General features: G+C 50.8%; 1 protein-coding gene across 3 annotated transcripts in view; it reads right to left on the bottom strand.

Annotated features, from left to right (window-relative positions):
• CHD3 (chromodomain helicase DNA binding protein 3) overlaps nt 1–13848 on the bottom strand; it is a 79344-nt gene that overhangs the window by 23303 nt on the left and 42193 nt on the right. For all 3 annotated transcript variants that reach the window (XM_077261656.1, XM_077261655.1, XM_077261657.1), the window contains exons 15-16: nt 289–489; nt 75–212 (exon numbers count right to left, since the gene is read on the bottom strand). In XM_077261656.1, the coding sequence (XP_077117771.1) occupies nt 75–212; nt 289–489 (339 nt within the window). The remainder of the gene's footprint in view (nt 1–74; nt 213–288; nt 490–13848) is intronic.

The raw sequence follows: 13848 nt of genomic DNA on the forward strand, positions 1-13848 counted from the left end.
GTGATATTTTTTAAGCCCCTATTTAGGAATCCGCTAATTGACTACTTCCTTGCCACAACTCCCACCATACACACCTTCGACTGGTTGTTCTTGAGACGATGAGCCTCGTCCACCACCAGACAGGCCCAACGTATGGATCCTAAGGCAGCCTGATCGATGGTGACCAACTCATATGAGGTGAGAAGAACGTGAAACTTCACTTGAGCCTGAGCCTGGAAGGGTTAAACAAAAGGGATAAATAATAAGAAAGAAAGGAGGACAAGAGAAATAGTGTAACACACGACTCACCTTCATCTTGAAGGCCTTCTTCCCGCCCTTTATGACGTTATCCTGGTAGGAGAATTCGTTCTCTCGGATGACGGCCCGACTGTCCTTGTCCCCCGTGTAGGTCACCACGTAGAAGCCGGGGGCCCACATCTGGAACTCACGCTCCCAGTTTATGATTGTAGATAGTGGGGCGCTAACAAGGAAAGGGCCCCGCGTATGTCCCTGCGGAGAAAGGAAATTCATAAGGTCTGCCACTCATTACCACTTCAGCATCCTACATGGCCTTACACCAGAGGTGCACAATCTGCGGCCCCACGGGGAGGGGACTAGTGATGAGCGAATATACTCGTTACTCGAGATTTCTCGAGCACGCTCGGGGGTCCTCCGAGTATTTTTTAGTGCTTGGAGATTTAGTTTTCATCGCTGCAGCTGAATGATTTACATCTGTTAGCCAGCATAAGTACATGTGGGGGTTGTCTGGTTGCCGGGGAATCCCCACATGTACTTATGCTGGCTAACAGATGTAAATCATTCAGCTGCAGCGATGAAAACTAAATCTCTGAGCACTAAAAAATACTCGGAGGTCACCCGAGCGTGCTCGAGAAATCTCGAGTAACGAGTATATTCACTCATCACTAGAGGGGAGCAATGATGGTCTATGCGGCCCCCAATCCATCAGGACACAGAGAATGGTGAGAAGCCATTGTACAGCAGCTCCATTCACTATTCTGCAGCCAGTGCTGTTATAGGGGGACACACTAAGGCTGGTACTGTTATAGAGGGTCATCTGCTGCCTATCATCCTGCAACAATTCCTTTAATGTGCCTGCTGAATGTTTGATAAATTCATTTGTTGCATTGTATTAAATACTTACTGCTGTACATCCATGCTGGGGTCACAGGAGATATTATCTGGTGCAAGGTGTCAGAGCATATGGTTGTAGTCAGGCTCAGTGCCTTTGATCATGTCACCTCCCCTGGGGGTGTTGGCCAATTGCTAATTTATCCCCAATCAGGTCCCACAATCCCTCTCACCTGATCCTTTACTCAGTCCTATAAATTTAGTAGCATCTTAAGGGGTGCACGTGTGTGGGGTCAGGCACACACATCCCTGCAGCAAAGCATCACGCAGCTAAGCATACAGACGCCGCAGTTATTTCAACGGCAGTTAGTCACGGCAGGAGTCAGGACCCCACTCTATGTATCTGTCTCTTTTGTCTGCTGAATAAGCACTTATAGCTTTTGTACTAACCCATCTAAAGGCCCCGTCTCACATAGCGAGATCGCTAGCGAGATCGCTGCTGAGTCACAAGTTTTGTGACGCAACAGCGACCTCCATAGCGATCTCGCTATGTGTGACACGTACCAGCGATCAGGCCCCTGCTGCGAGATCGCTGGTCGTGTCGGAATGGCCTGGACCTTTTTTCGGTCGTTGAGGCCCCGCTGACATTGCTGAATCGGTGTGTGTGACACCGATCCAGCGATGTCTTCACTGGTAACCAGGGTAAACATCGGGTTACTAAGCGCAGGGCCGCGCTTAGTAACCCGATGTTTACCCTGGTTACCAGCGTAAATGTAAAAAAAAACAAACAATACATACTCGCCTTCTGATGTCCGTCAGGTCCCTTGCCGTCTGCTTCCTGCTCTCACTGACTGCCGGCCGTACAGTGAGAAGTGAGAGCGCAGCAGTGACGTCACCGCTGCGCTCTGCGCTCAGTGTACGGCGGCTCAGTCAGAGCAGGAAGCAGACGGCAAGGGACCTGGACACCGAAAGGCGAGTATGTACTGTTTGTTTTTTTTGGTAACCAGGGTAAACATCGGGTTACTAAGCGCGGCCCTGCGCTTAGTAACCCGATGTTTACCCTGGTTACCCGGGTGCTGCAGGGGGACTTCGGCATCGTTGAAGACAGTTTCAACGATGCCGAACTCGTTCCCCTGATCGTTGGTCGCTGGGGAGAGCGGTCTGTGTGACAGCTCCCCAGCGACCACACAACGACTTACCAACGATCACGGCCAGGTCGTATCGCTGGTCGTGATCGTTGGTAAATCGCTAAGTGAGACGGGGCCTTTACTCCTTCACCATGTTTACATATGCCCTTACAGTGTTTGCTCCACTAATCCTCTCTCTCCTTCCCTATCCACAAACCCCAGCACTCTCTAACCAAATAATCATCTCCCCTTCCCTCTTACCTCCCCACCTGTCCTCCTCTGCTGACCTGCTCTTCAACCTCAAATCTGTCCTAATAAAACATAAAACAAGCCGGACACTCTCCTTCTCCCACCTGCTCTCCCTTTCTCTGCTTCTCCTCACTGCTGGCGACATATATCCCAACCCTGAACCCCCACAGCTCATACCTCCCATTACTACCCCGTCCTACCGCTCACCATCTAATATGAACTACTGCAATCTTTCCAACATAAAACCCGTGCCCCTGACGCCCACCACCCTGCTCCATCTCTCTGCAGCACTCTGGAATGCCCGCTCAATCTGCAATAAGCTTCATGTGATTCATGACCTTTTTCTCTCTCACAATCTTGCCTTCCTCAGCCTCACAGAAACATGGCTAACACCCTCTGACAGCGCCTCCCCTGCTGTGCTGTATTACGGCAGCCTCCACTTCACCCACACCCCTCACCCTGGCAACAGACATGGTGGAAGAGTAGGTCTTCTCCTTTCTTCAAACTGTACCTTTAACCCAATCCCACCTCTACCCTCCCTTATCCCCCACTCTTTTGAAGTCCACTCTGTCCGCATCTACTCTCCCTCCAACCTCCAAGTGGCCGTCATGTACCGACCTCCGGGCCCGGCCACTGCATTTATTGACCAATTCTCCACCTGGCTTCTTCACTTTCTCTCTGCTGACATTCCCACCATCATCATGGGTGACTTCAACATCCCCACTGATACCCCTCAGTCAACAGCCTCCAAACTTCTGTTGTTCATCTTTTGGACTTACTCAGTGGTCCTCCGCAGCCACGCACCCAGACGGACATACACTACACCTGGTCTTCACCCGTCTCTGCTCTCTATCTAACTTCACCACCTCCCCTCTCCCTCTATCCGACCACCATCTGCTCACCTTCTCATCCCTGTCCTCCTCACCGCTCACCCATGTCCAGCAACATGTGCACCCCCGCAGAAACCTCGCACACCTAGACACTTTCACACTTTCTGACTCTATCCTACCACTGGCATCCATATCCTCACTCCATGACACAGACAGTTCAGCTGCTTTCTACAATGCCACTCTCGCATCAGCTATTGACACGGTTGCCCCTCTCGTCCATGGCAGAGTGCGACGTATCGATAGACAACCCTGGCACAATAACACCACTAAAAAGCTCCGGCTACTATCCAGGGTTGAAGAGCGGCGTTGGAAGAAAACACATTCACAAGATGACTTCACTGCATTCAAACAGGCAACACTCGCTTTCAAATCTGCCCTCCCCTCTGCTAAACAGGCCTACTTCACAACCCTCGTATCCTCCCTGCCCTACAACCCCAGTTATTCAAAACCTTTAACTCCCTCCTCCGCCCACCACTACCCCCTCCAACCTCCCTCATCTCTGCTTAGGACTTTGCCACACACTTTAAAAATAAGATCGACCAGACAAGGCAAGTCTTCATTGTTCAACCACCAGAACCCCTTTGTATACCAGACCAATGCCCAAACCCCATAACCTCCCTCTCCAAGATCACTGAAGGGGGGCTTAATTGTCTCCTCTCCAAATCACACCTCACCACCTGTGCGCTCGACCCCATCCCACCTCCTCCCCAACCTCACCACCACACTTATCCCATCCCTAACCCACCTCTTCAACCTATCACTAACTTCTGGCACCTTCCCCTCTGCGTTCAAACATGCCACAATCACGCCTATCCTTAAAAAGCCAACCCTCAACCCAGCAGCTATCTCCAGCTATCGCCCAATATCACTGCTCCCATTCGCTTCCAAACTCCTGGAGCAGCACGTCCACTCTGAACTTTCCTCCCACCTCTCATCTAACCTGCTCTTTGACAATCTACAATCTGGTTTCCGCCCCCATCACTCAACTGAGACAGCCCTGACCAAAATCACTAACAACCTACTTACAGCCAAAGCTAACAGACAATACTCTGTACTCCTCCTCCTAGACCTGTCCTCTGCTTTCGACACAGTTGACCACTGCCTCCTATTACAGATCCTCTCCTCCTCTGGCATCAAAGCCTCGCCCTATCCTGAATCTCCTCATACCTTTCCAACCGCACATTCAGCGTCTCCCACTCCCACACTACCTCCTCATCCCACCCACTCTCTGTTGGAGTCCCCCAATGCTCTGTTCTAGGACCCCTACTCTTCTCAATCTATACAGCTGGCCTGGGACAACTCATAAAGTCCCATGGATTCCAGTACCACCTTTATGTTGATGACACTCAGATCTACCTCTCTGGCCCAGATGTCACCGCTCTGCTGTCCAGAATCCCAGAGTGCCTATCAGCCATATCCTCCTCCTTCTCCTCTCGCTTCCTCAAACTCAATGTGGACAAATCTGAACTCATCATCTTTCCTCCATCTCATAGATCTTCCATACCTAACCTATCTATCGCAATTAACGACATCACGCTTTCCCCCGTACCAGAAGTCCGCTGCCTCGGAGTAACCCTTAACCCTGCCCAGTCCTTCAAACTGCACATCCAAGCTCTTTCCACCTCCTGTCGCCTCCAGCTCAAAAATATCTCCAGAAGCCATCCTTTCCTCAACCGTCAATCTACTAAAATGCTTGTGCATGCCCTCATCATCTCCCACCTTGACTACTGCAACATCCTTTTCTGTGGCCTCCCTGCTAACACCCTTGCACCTCTCCAGTCCATCCTTAACTCTGCTGCCCGACTAATTCATCTCTCTCCTCGCTACTCCTCCGCTTCCCCCCTCTGTAAATCTCTTCACTGGCTCCCATTCCCTCAGCGTATCCAGTTCAAATTACTAATACTGACCTACAAAGCCATCCATAACCTGTCTCCTCCATATAGCTCTGAACTAATCTCCCGATAAATTCTCCGGTCCTCCCAAGACCTCCTTCTCTCCTCCACACTTATTCGCTCCTCACCCAACCACCTCCAAGACTTCTCCAGAATATCCCCCATCCTCTAATTCTTTGCCCCAACACGTCCGACTATCAACCACATTCGGATCCTTCAGATGGAACCTGAGAACCCACCTCTTCAGGAAAGCTTATAGCCTGCACTGACCCCGCTGCCTCCTCATCACTACCGGAGCTACCGCCTCACCAACATCCGAGCTCCTGCAACCCTCAACCTACTGTCTCCTTCCCCACCATCCTGTAGAATGTGAGCCCGCAAGGGCAGGGTCCTCGCCCCTCTGTATCAGTCTGTCATTGTTAGTTTGCTTACTGTAAGTGATATCTGTAATTTGTATGTAACCCCTTCTCATGTGCAGCACCATGGAATCAATGGTGCTATAGAAATAAATAATAATAGAGAGACACACTGGGGCTGGTACTGTTATAGGGGGACAAACTGAGGCTGGTACTGTTATAGGGGACACACTGAGGCTGGTACTGTTATAGGGGAACACACTGAGGCGGGTACTGTTATAGGGGGACACACTGAGGCTGGTACTGTTATAGGGGACACACTGAGGCTGGTACTGTTATAGGGGAACACACTGAGGCGGGTACTGTTATAGGGGGACACACTGAGGCTGGTACTGTTATAGGGGACACACTGAGGCTGGTACTGTTATAGGGAGACACACTGAGGCTGGTACTGTTATAGGGGGACACACTGAGGCGGGTACTGTTATAGGGGACACACTGAGGCTGGTACTGTTATAGGGGAACACACTGAGGCGGGTACTGTTATAGAGGGACACACTGAGGCTGGTACTGTTATAGGCGGACACACTGAGGCTGGTACTGTTATAGAACACACACTGAGGCTGGCACTGTTATAGGGGGGCACACTGAGGCTGGTACTGTTATAGAGGGACACACTGAGGCTGGTACTGTTATAGGGAACACACTGAGGCTGGTACTGTTATAGGGGAACACACTGAGGCTGGTACTGTTATAGGGGAACACACTGAGGCTGGTACTGTTATAGGGGAACACACTGAGGCTGGTACTGTTATAGGAAACACACTGAGGCTGGTACTGTTATAGGAAACACACTGAGGCTGGTACTGTTATAGGGGGGGACACACTGAGGCTGGTACTGTTATAGGGAGGGACACACTGAGGCTGGTACTGTTATAGGGAGGGACACACTGAGGCTGGTACTGTTATAGGGGGACACACTGAGGCTGGTACTGTTATAGGCAGACACACTGAGGCTAGTACTGTTATAGGGGGACACACTGAGGCTGGTACTGTTATAGAGGGACACACTGAGGCTGGTACTGTTATAGAACCCACACTGAGGCTGGTACTGTTATAGAGGGACACACTGAGGCTGGTACTGTTATAGAGGAACACACTGAGGCTGGTACTGTTATGGGGGGACACACTGAGGCTGGTACTGTTATGGGGGAACACACTGAGGCTGGTACTGTTATAGGGGGACACACTGAGGCTGGTACTGTTATAGGGGGACACACTGAGGCTAGTACTGTTATGGGGGACACACTGAGGCTGGTACTGTTATAGGAGGGCACACTGAGGCTGGTACTGTTATAGGGGGGCACACAGGCTGGTACTGTAATAGGGGGACACACTGAGGCTGGTACTGTTATAGGGGGACACACTGAGGCTGGTACTGTTATAGGGGGACACACTGAGGCTGGTACTGTTATAGGGGGACACACTGAGGCTGGTACTGTTATAGGGGGACACACTGAGGCTGGTACTGTTATAGAGGAACACTCTGAGGCTGGTACTGTTATAGAGGGACACATTGAGGCTAGTACTGTTATAGAGGGACACACTGAGGCTGGTACTGTTATAGAGGAATGCACTGAGGCTGGTACTGTTATAGGCGGACAGACTGAGGCTGGTACTGTTATAGAGGGACACATTGAGGCAGTTACTGTTATAGAGGAACACACTGAGGCTGGTACTGTTATAGGGGGACACATTGAGGCTGGTACTGTTATAGGGGGACACATTGAGGCAGGTACTGTTATAGGGGGACACACTGAGGCTGGTACTGTTATAGGGGACACACTGAGACTGGTACTGTTATAGGGGGACACACTGAGGCTGGTACTGTTATAGGGGGACACACTGAGGCTGGTACTGTTACAGAGGAACACACTGAGGCTGGTACTGTTATAGAGGGACACACTGAGGCTGGTACTGTTATAGGCGGACAGACTGAGGCTGGTACTGTTATAGGGGGACACATTGAGGCAGGTACTGTTATAGGGGGACACACTGAGGCTGGTACTGTTAAAGGGGACACACTAAGGCTGGTACTGTTATAGGGGGACACACTGAGGCTGGTACTGTTATAGGGGGACACACTGAGGCTAGTACTGTTACAGAGGAACACACTGAGGCTAGTACTGTTATAGAGGGACACACTGAGGCTGGTACTGTTATAGAGGGACACACTGAGGCTGGTACTGTTATAGGGGGAAACACTGAGGCTGGTACTGTTATAGGGGGACACACTGAGGCTGGTACTGTTACAGAGGAACACACTGAGGCTGGTACTGCTATAGAGGGACACACTGAGGCTAGTACTGTTATAGGGGGGACACACTGAGGCTGGTACTGTTATAGGGGGGACACACTGAGGCTGGTACTGTTATAGAGGAACACACTGAGGCTGGTACTGTTATAGGGGGACACACTGAGGCTAGTACTGTTACAGAGGAACACACTGAGGCTAGTACTGTTATAGAGGGACACACTGAGGCTGGTACTGTTATAGAGGGACACACTGAGGCTGGTACTGTTATAGGGGGAAACACTGAGGCTGGTACTGTTATAGGGGGACACACTGAGGCTGGTACTGTTACAGAGGAACACACTGAGGCTGGTACTGCTATAGAGGGACACACTGAGGCTAGTACTGTTATAGGGGGGACACACTGAGGCTGGTACTGTTATAGGGGGGACACACTGAGGCTGGTACTGTTATAGAGGAACACACTGAGGCTGGTACTGTTATAGGGGGACACACTGAGGCTGGTACTGTTATAGGGGGGACACACTGAGGCACATACTGTTATAGGGGAACACACTGAGGCTGGTACTGTTATAGAGGAACACACTGAGGCTGGTGCTGTTATAGGGGGACACACTGAGGCTGGTACTGTTATAGGGGACATACTGAGGCTGGTACTGTTACAGGGGAACACACTGAGGCTGGTACTGTTATAGAGGGACACACTGAGGCTGGTACTGTTATAGGGGAACACACTGAGGCTGGTACTGTTATAGGGGGGCACACTGAGGCTGGTACTGTTATAGAGGAACACACTGAGTCTGGTACTGTTATAGAGGAAAGGAACACACTGAGGCTGGTACTGTTATAGAGGAACACATTGAGGCTGGTGCTGTTATAGGGGGACACACTGAGGCTGGTACTGTTATAGGGGGACACACTGAGGCTGGTACTGTTATAGAGGAACACACTGAGGCTGGTACTGTTATAGAGGAACACAATGAGGCTGGTACTGTTATAGGGGGACACACTGAGGCTGGTACTGTTATAGGGGGACACACTGAGGCTGGTACTGTTATAGGGGAACACACTGAGGCTGGTACTGTTATAGGGGGGACACACTGAGGCTGGTACTGTTACAGGCGGACACACTGAGGCTAGTACTGTTATAGGGGGACACACTGAGGCTGGTACTGTTATAGAGGGACACACTGAGGCTGGTACTGTTATAGGCGGACACACTGAGGCTAGTACTGCTATAGGGGGACATACTGAGGCTGGTACTGTTATAGAGGGACACACTGAGGCTAGTACTGTTATAGAGGGACACACTGAGGCTGGTACTGTTATAGGCGGAAAGACTGAGGCTGGTACTGTTATAGGGGGGCACACTGAGGCTGGTACTGTAATAGGGGGACATACTGAGGCTGGTACTGTTATAGGGGGAAACACTGAGGCTGGTACTGTTATAGGGGGACACATTGAGGCAGGTACTGTTATAGGGGGACACACTGAGGCTGGTACTGTTATAGAGGAACACACTGAGGCTGGTGCTGTTATAGGGGGACACATTGAGGCTGGTACTGTTATAGGGGGACACATTGAGGCAGGTACTGTTATAGGGGGACACACTGAGGCTGTTACTGTTATAGGGGACACACTGAGGCTGGTACTGTTATAGGGGGACACACTGAGGCTGGTACTGTTATAGGGGGACACACTGAGGCTGGTACTGTTACAGAGGAACACACTGAGGCTGGTACTGTTATAGAGGGACACACTGAGGCTGGTACTGTTATAGGCGGACAGACTGAGGCTGGTACTGTTATAGGGGGACACATTGAGGCAGGTACTGTTATAGGGGGACACACTGAGGCTGGTACTGTTATAGGGGACACACTAAGGCTGGTACTGTTATAGGGGGACACACTGAGGCTGGTACTGTTATAGGGGGACACACTGAGGCTAGTACTGTTACAGAGGAACACACTGAGGCTAGTACTGTTATAGAGGGACACACTGAGGCTGGTACTGTTATAGAGGGACACACTGAGGCTGGTACTGTTATAGGGGGAAACACTGAGGCTGGTACTGTTATAGGGGGACACACTGAGGCTGGTACTGTTACAGAGGAACACACTGAGGCTGGTACTGCTATAGAGGGACACACTGAGGCTAGTACTGTTATAGGGGGGACACACTGAGGCTGGTACTGTTATAGGGGGGACACACTGAGGCTGGTACTGTTATAGAGGAACACACTGAGGCTGGTACTGTTATAGGGGGACACACTGAGGCTGGTACTGTTATAGGGGGGGACACACTGAGGCACATACTGTTATAGGGGAACACACTGAGGCTGGTACTGTTATAGAGGAACACACTGAGGCTGGTGCTGTTATAGGGGGACACACTGAGGCTGGTACTGTTATAGGGGACATACTGAGGCTGGTACTGTTACAGGGGAACACACTGAGGCTGGTACTGTTATAGAGGGACACACTGAGGCTGGTACTGTTATAGGGGAACACACTGAGGCTGGTACTGTTATAGGGGGGCACACTGAGGCTGGTACTGTTATAGAGGAACACACTGAGTCTGGTACTGTTATAGAGGAAAGGAACACACTGAGGCTGGTACTGTTATAGAGGAACACATTGAGGCTGGTGCTGTTATAGGGGGACACACTGAGGCTGGTACTGTTATAGGGGGACACACTGAGGCTGGTACTGTTATAGAGGAACACACTGAGGCTGGTACTGTTATAGAGGAACACAATGAGGCTGGTACTGTTATAGGGGGACACACTGAGGCTGGTACTGTTATAGGGGGACACACTGAGGCTGGTACTGTTATAGGGGAACACACTGAGGCTGGTACTGTTATAGGGGGGACACACTGAGGCTGGTACTGTTATAGGCGGACACACTGAGGCTAGTACTGTTATAGGGGGACACACTGAGGCTGGTACTGTTATAGAGGGACACACTGAGGCTGGTACTGTTACAGAGGAACACACTGAGGCTGGTACTGCTATAGAGGGACACACTGAGGCTAGTACTGTTATAGGGGGGACACACTGAGGCTGGTACTGTTATAGGGGGGACACACTGAGGCTGGTACTGTTATAGAGGAACACACTGAGGCTGGTACTGTTATAGGGGGAAACACTGAGGCGGGTACTGTTATAGGGGACACACTGAGGCTGGTACTGTTATAGGGGAACACACTGAGGCGGGTACTGTTATAGAGGGACACACTGAGGCTGGTACTGTTATAGGCGGACACACTGAGGCTGGTACTGTTATAGAACACACACTGAGGCTGGCACTGTTATAGGGGGGCACACTGAGGCTGGTACTGTTATAGAGGGACACACTGAGGCTGGTACTGTTATAGGGAACACACTGAGGCTGGTACTGTTATAGGGGAACACACTGAGGCTGGTACTGTTATAGGGGAACACACTGAGGCTGGTACTGTTATAGGGGAACACACTGAGGCTGGTACTGTTATAGGAAACACACTGAGGCTGGTACTGTTATAGGAAACACACTGAGGCTGGTACTGTTATAGGGGGGGACACACTGAGGCTGGTACTGTTATAGGGAGGGACACACTGAGGCTGGTACTGTTATAGGGGGACACACTGAGGCTGGTACTGTTATAGGCAGACACACTGAGGCTAGTACTGTTATAGGGGGACACACTGAGGCTGGTACTGTTATAGAGGGACACACTGAGGCTGGTACTGTTATAGAACCCACACTGAGGCTGGTACTGTTATAGAGGGACACACTGAGGCTGGTACTGTTATAGAGGAACACACTGAGGCTGGTACTGTTATGGGGGGACACACTGAGGCTGGTACTGTTATGGGGGAACACACTGAGGCTGGTACTGTTATAGGGGGACACACTGAGGCTGGTACTGTTATAGGGGGACACACTGAGGCTAGTACTGTTATGGGGGACACACTGAGGCTGGTACTGTTATAGGGGGGCACACTGAGGCTGGTACTGTTATAGGGGGGCACACAGGCTGGTACTGTAATAGGGGGACACACTGAGGCTGGTACTGTTATAGGGGGACACACTGAGGCTGGTACTGTTATAGGGGGACACACTGAGGCTGGTACTGTTATAGGGGGACACACTGAGGCTGGTACTGTTATAGGGGGACACACTGAGGCTGGTACTGTTATAGAGGAACACACTGAGGCTGGTACTGTTATAGAGGGACACATTGAGGCTAGTACTGTTATAGAGGGACACACTGAGGCTGGTACTGTTATAGAGGAATGCACTGAGGCTGGTACTGTTATAGGCGGACAGACTGAGGCTGGTACTGTTATAGAGGGACACATTGAGGCTGGTACTGTTATAGGGGGACACATTGAGGCAGTTACTGTTATAGAAGAACACACTGAGGCTGGTACTGTTATAGGGGGACACATTGAGGCTGGTACTGTTATAGGGGGACACATTGAGGCAGGTACTGTTATAGGGGGACACACTGAGGCTGGTACTGTTATAGGGGACACACTGAGACTGGTACTGTTATAGGGGGACACACTGAGGCTGGTACTGTTATAGGGGGACACACTGAGGCTGGTACTGTTACAGAGGAACACACTGAGGCTGGTACTGTTATAGAGGGACACACTGAGGCTGGTACTGTTATAGGCGGACAGACTGAGGCTGGTACTGTTATAGGGGGACACATTGAGGCAGGTACTGTTATAGGGGGACACACTGAGGCTGGTACTGTTATAGGGGACACACTAAGGCTGGTACTGTTATAGGGGGACACACTGAGGCTGGTACTGTTATAGGGGGACACACTGAGGCTAGTACTGTTACAGAGGAACACACTGAGGCTAGTACTGTTATAGAGGGACACACTGAGGCTGGTACTGTTATAGAGGGACACACTGAGGCTGGTACTGTTATAGGGGGAAACACTGAGGCTGGTACTGTTATAGGGGGACACACTGAGGCTGGTACTGTTACAGAGGAACACACTGAGGCTGGTACTGCTATAGAGGGACACACTGAGGCTAGTACTCTGATAGGGGGGACACACTGAGGCTGGTACTGTTATAGGGGGGACACACTGAGGCTGGTACTGTTATAGAGGAACACACTGAGGCTGGTACTGTTATAGGGGGACACACTGAGGCTAGTACTGTTACAGAGGAACACACTGAGGCTAGTACTGTTATAGAGGGACACACTGAGGCTGGTACTGTTATAGAGGGACACACTGAGGCTGGTACTGTTATAGGGGGAAACACTGAGGCTGGTACTGTTATAGGGGGACACACTGAGGCTGGTACTGTTACAGAGGAACACACTGAGGCTGGTACTGCTATAGAGGGACACACTGAGGCTAGTACTGTTATAGGGGGGACACACTGAGGCTGGTACTGTTATAGGGGGGACACACTGAGGCTGGTACTGTTATAGAGGAACACACTGAGGCTGGTACTGTTATAGGGGGACACACTGAGGCTGGTACTGTTATAGGGGGGACACACTGAGGCACATACTGTTATAGGGGAACACACTGAGGCTGGTACTGTTATAGAGGAACACACTGAGGCTGGTGCTGTTATAGGGGGACACACTGAGGCTGGTACTGTTATAGGGGACATACTGAGGCTGGTACTGTTACAGGGGAACACACTGAGGCTGGTACTGTTATAGAGGGACACACTGAGGCTGGTACTGTTATAGGGGAACACACTGAGGCTGGTACTGTTATAGGGGGGCACACTGAGGCTGGTACTGTTATAGAGGAACACACTGAGTCTGGTACTGTTATAGAGGAAAGGAACACACTGAGGCTGGTACTGTTATAGAGGAACACATTGAGGCTGGTGCTGTTATAGGGGGACACACTGAGGCTGGTACTGTTATAGGGGGACACACTGAGGCTGGTACTGTTATAGAGGAACACACTGAGGCTGGT

The sequence above is a fragment of the Ranitomeya variabilis genome, chromosome 5 (genome assembly GCF_051348905.1).
Source record: "Ranitomeya variabilis isolate aRanVar5 chromosome 5, aRanVar5.hap1, whole genome shotgun sequence".
NCBI lineage: Eukaryota > Metazoa > Chordata > Amphibia > Anura > Dendrobatidae > Ranitomeya > Ranitomeya variabilis.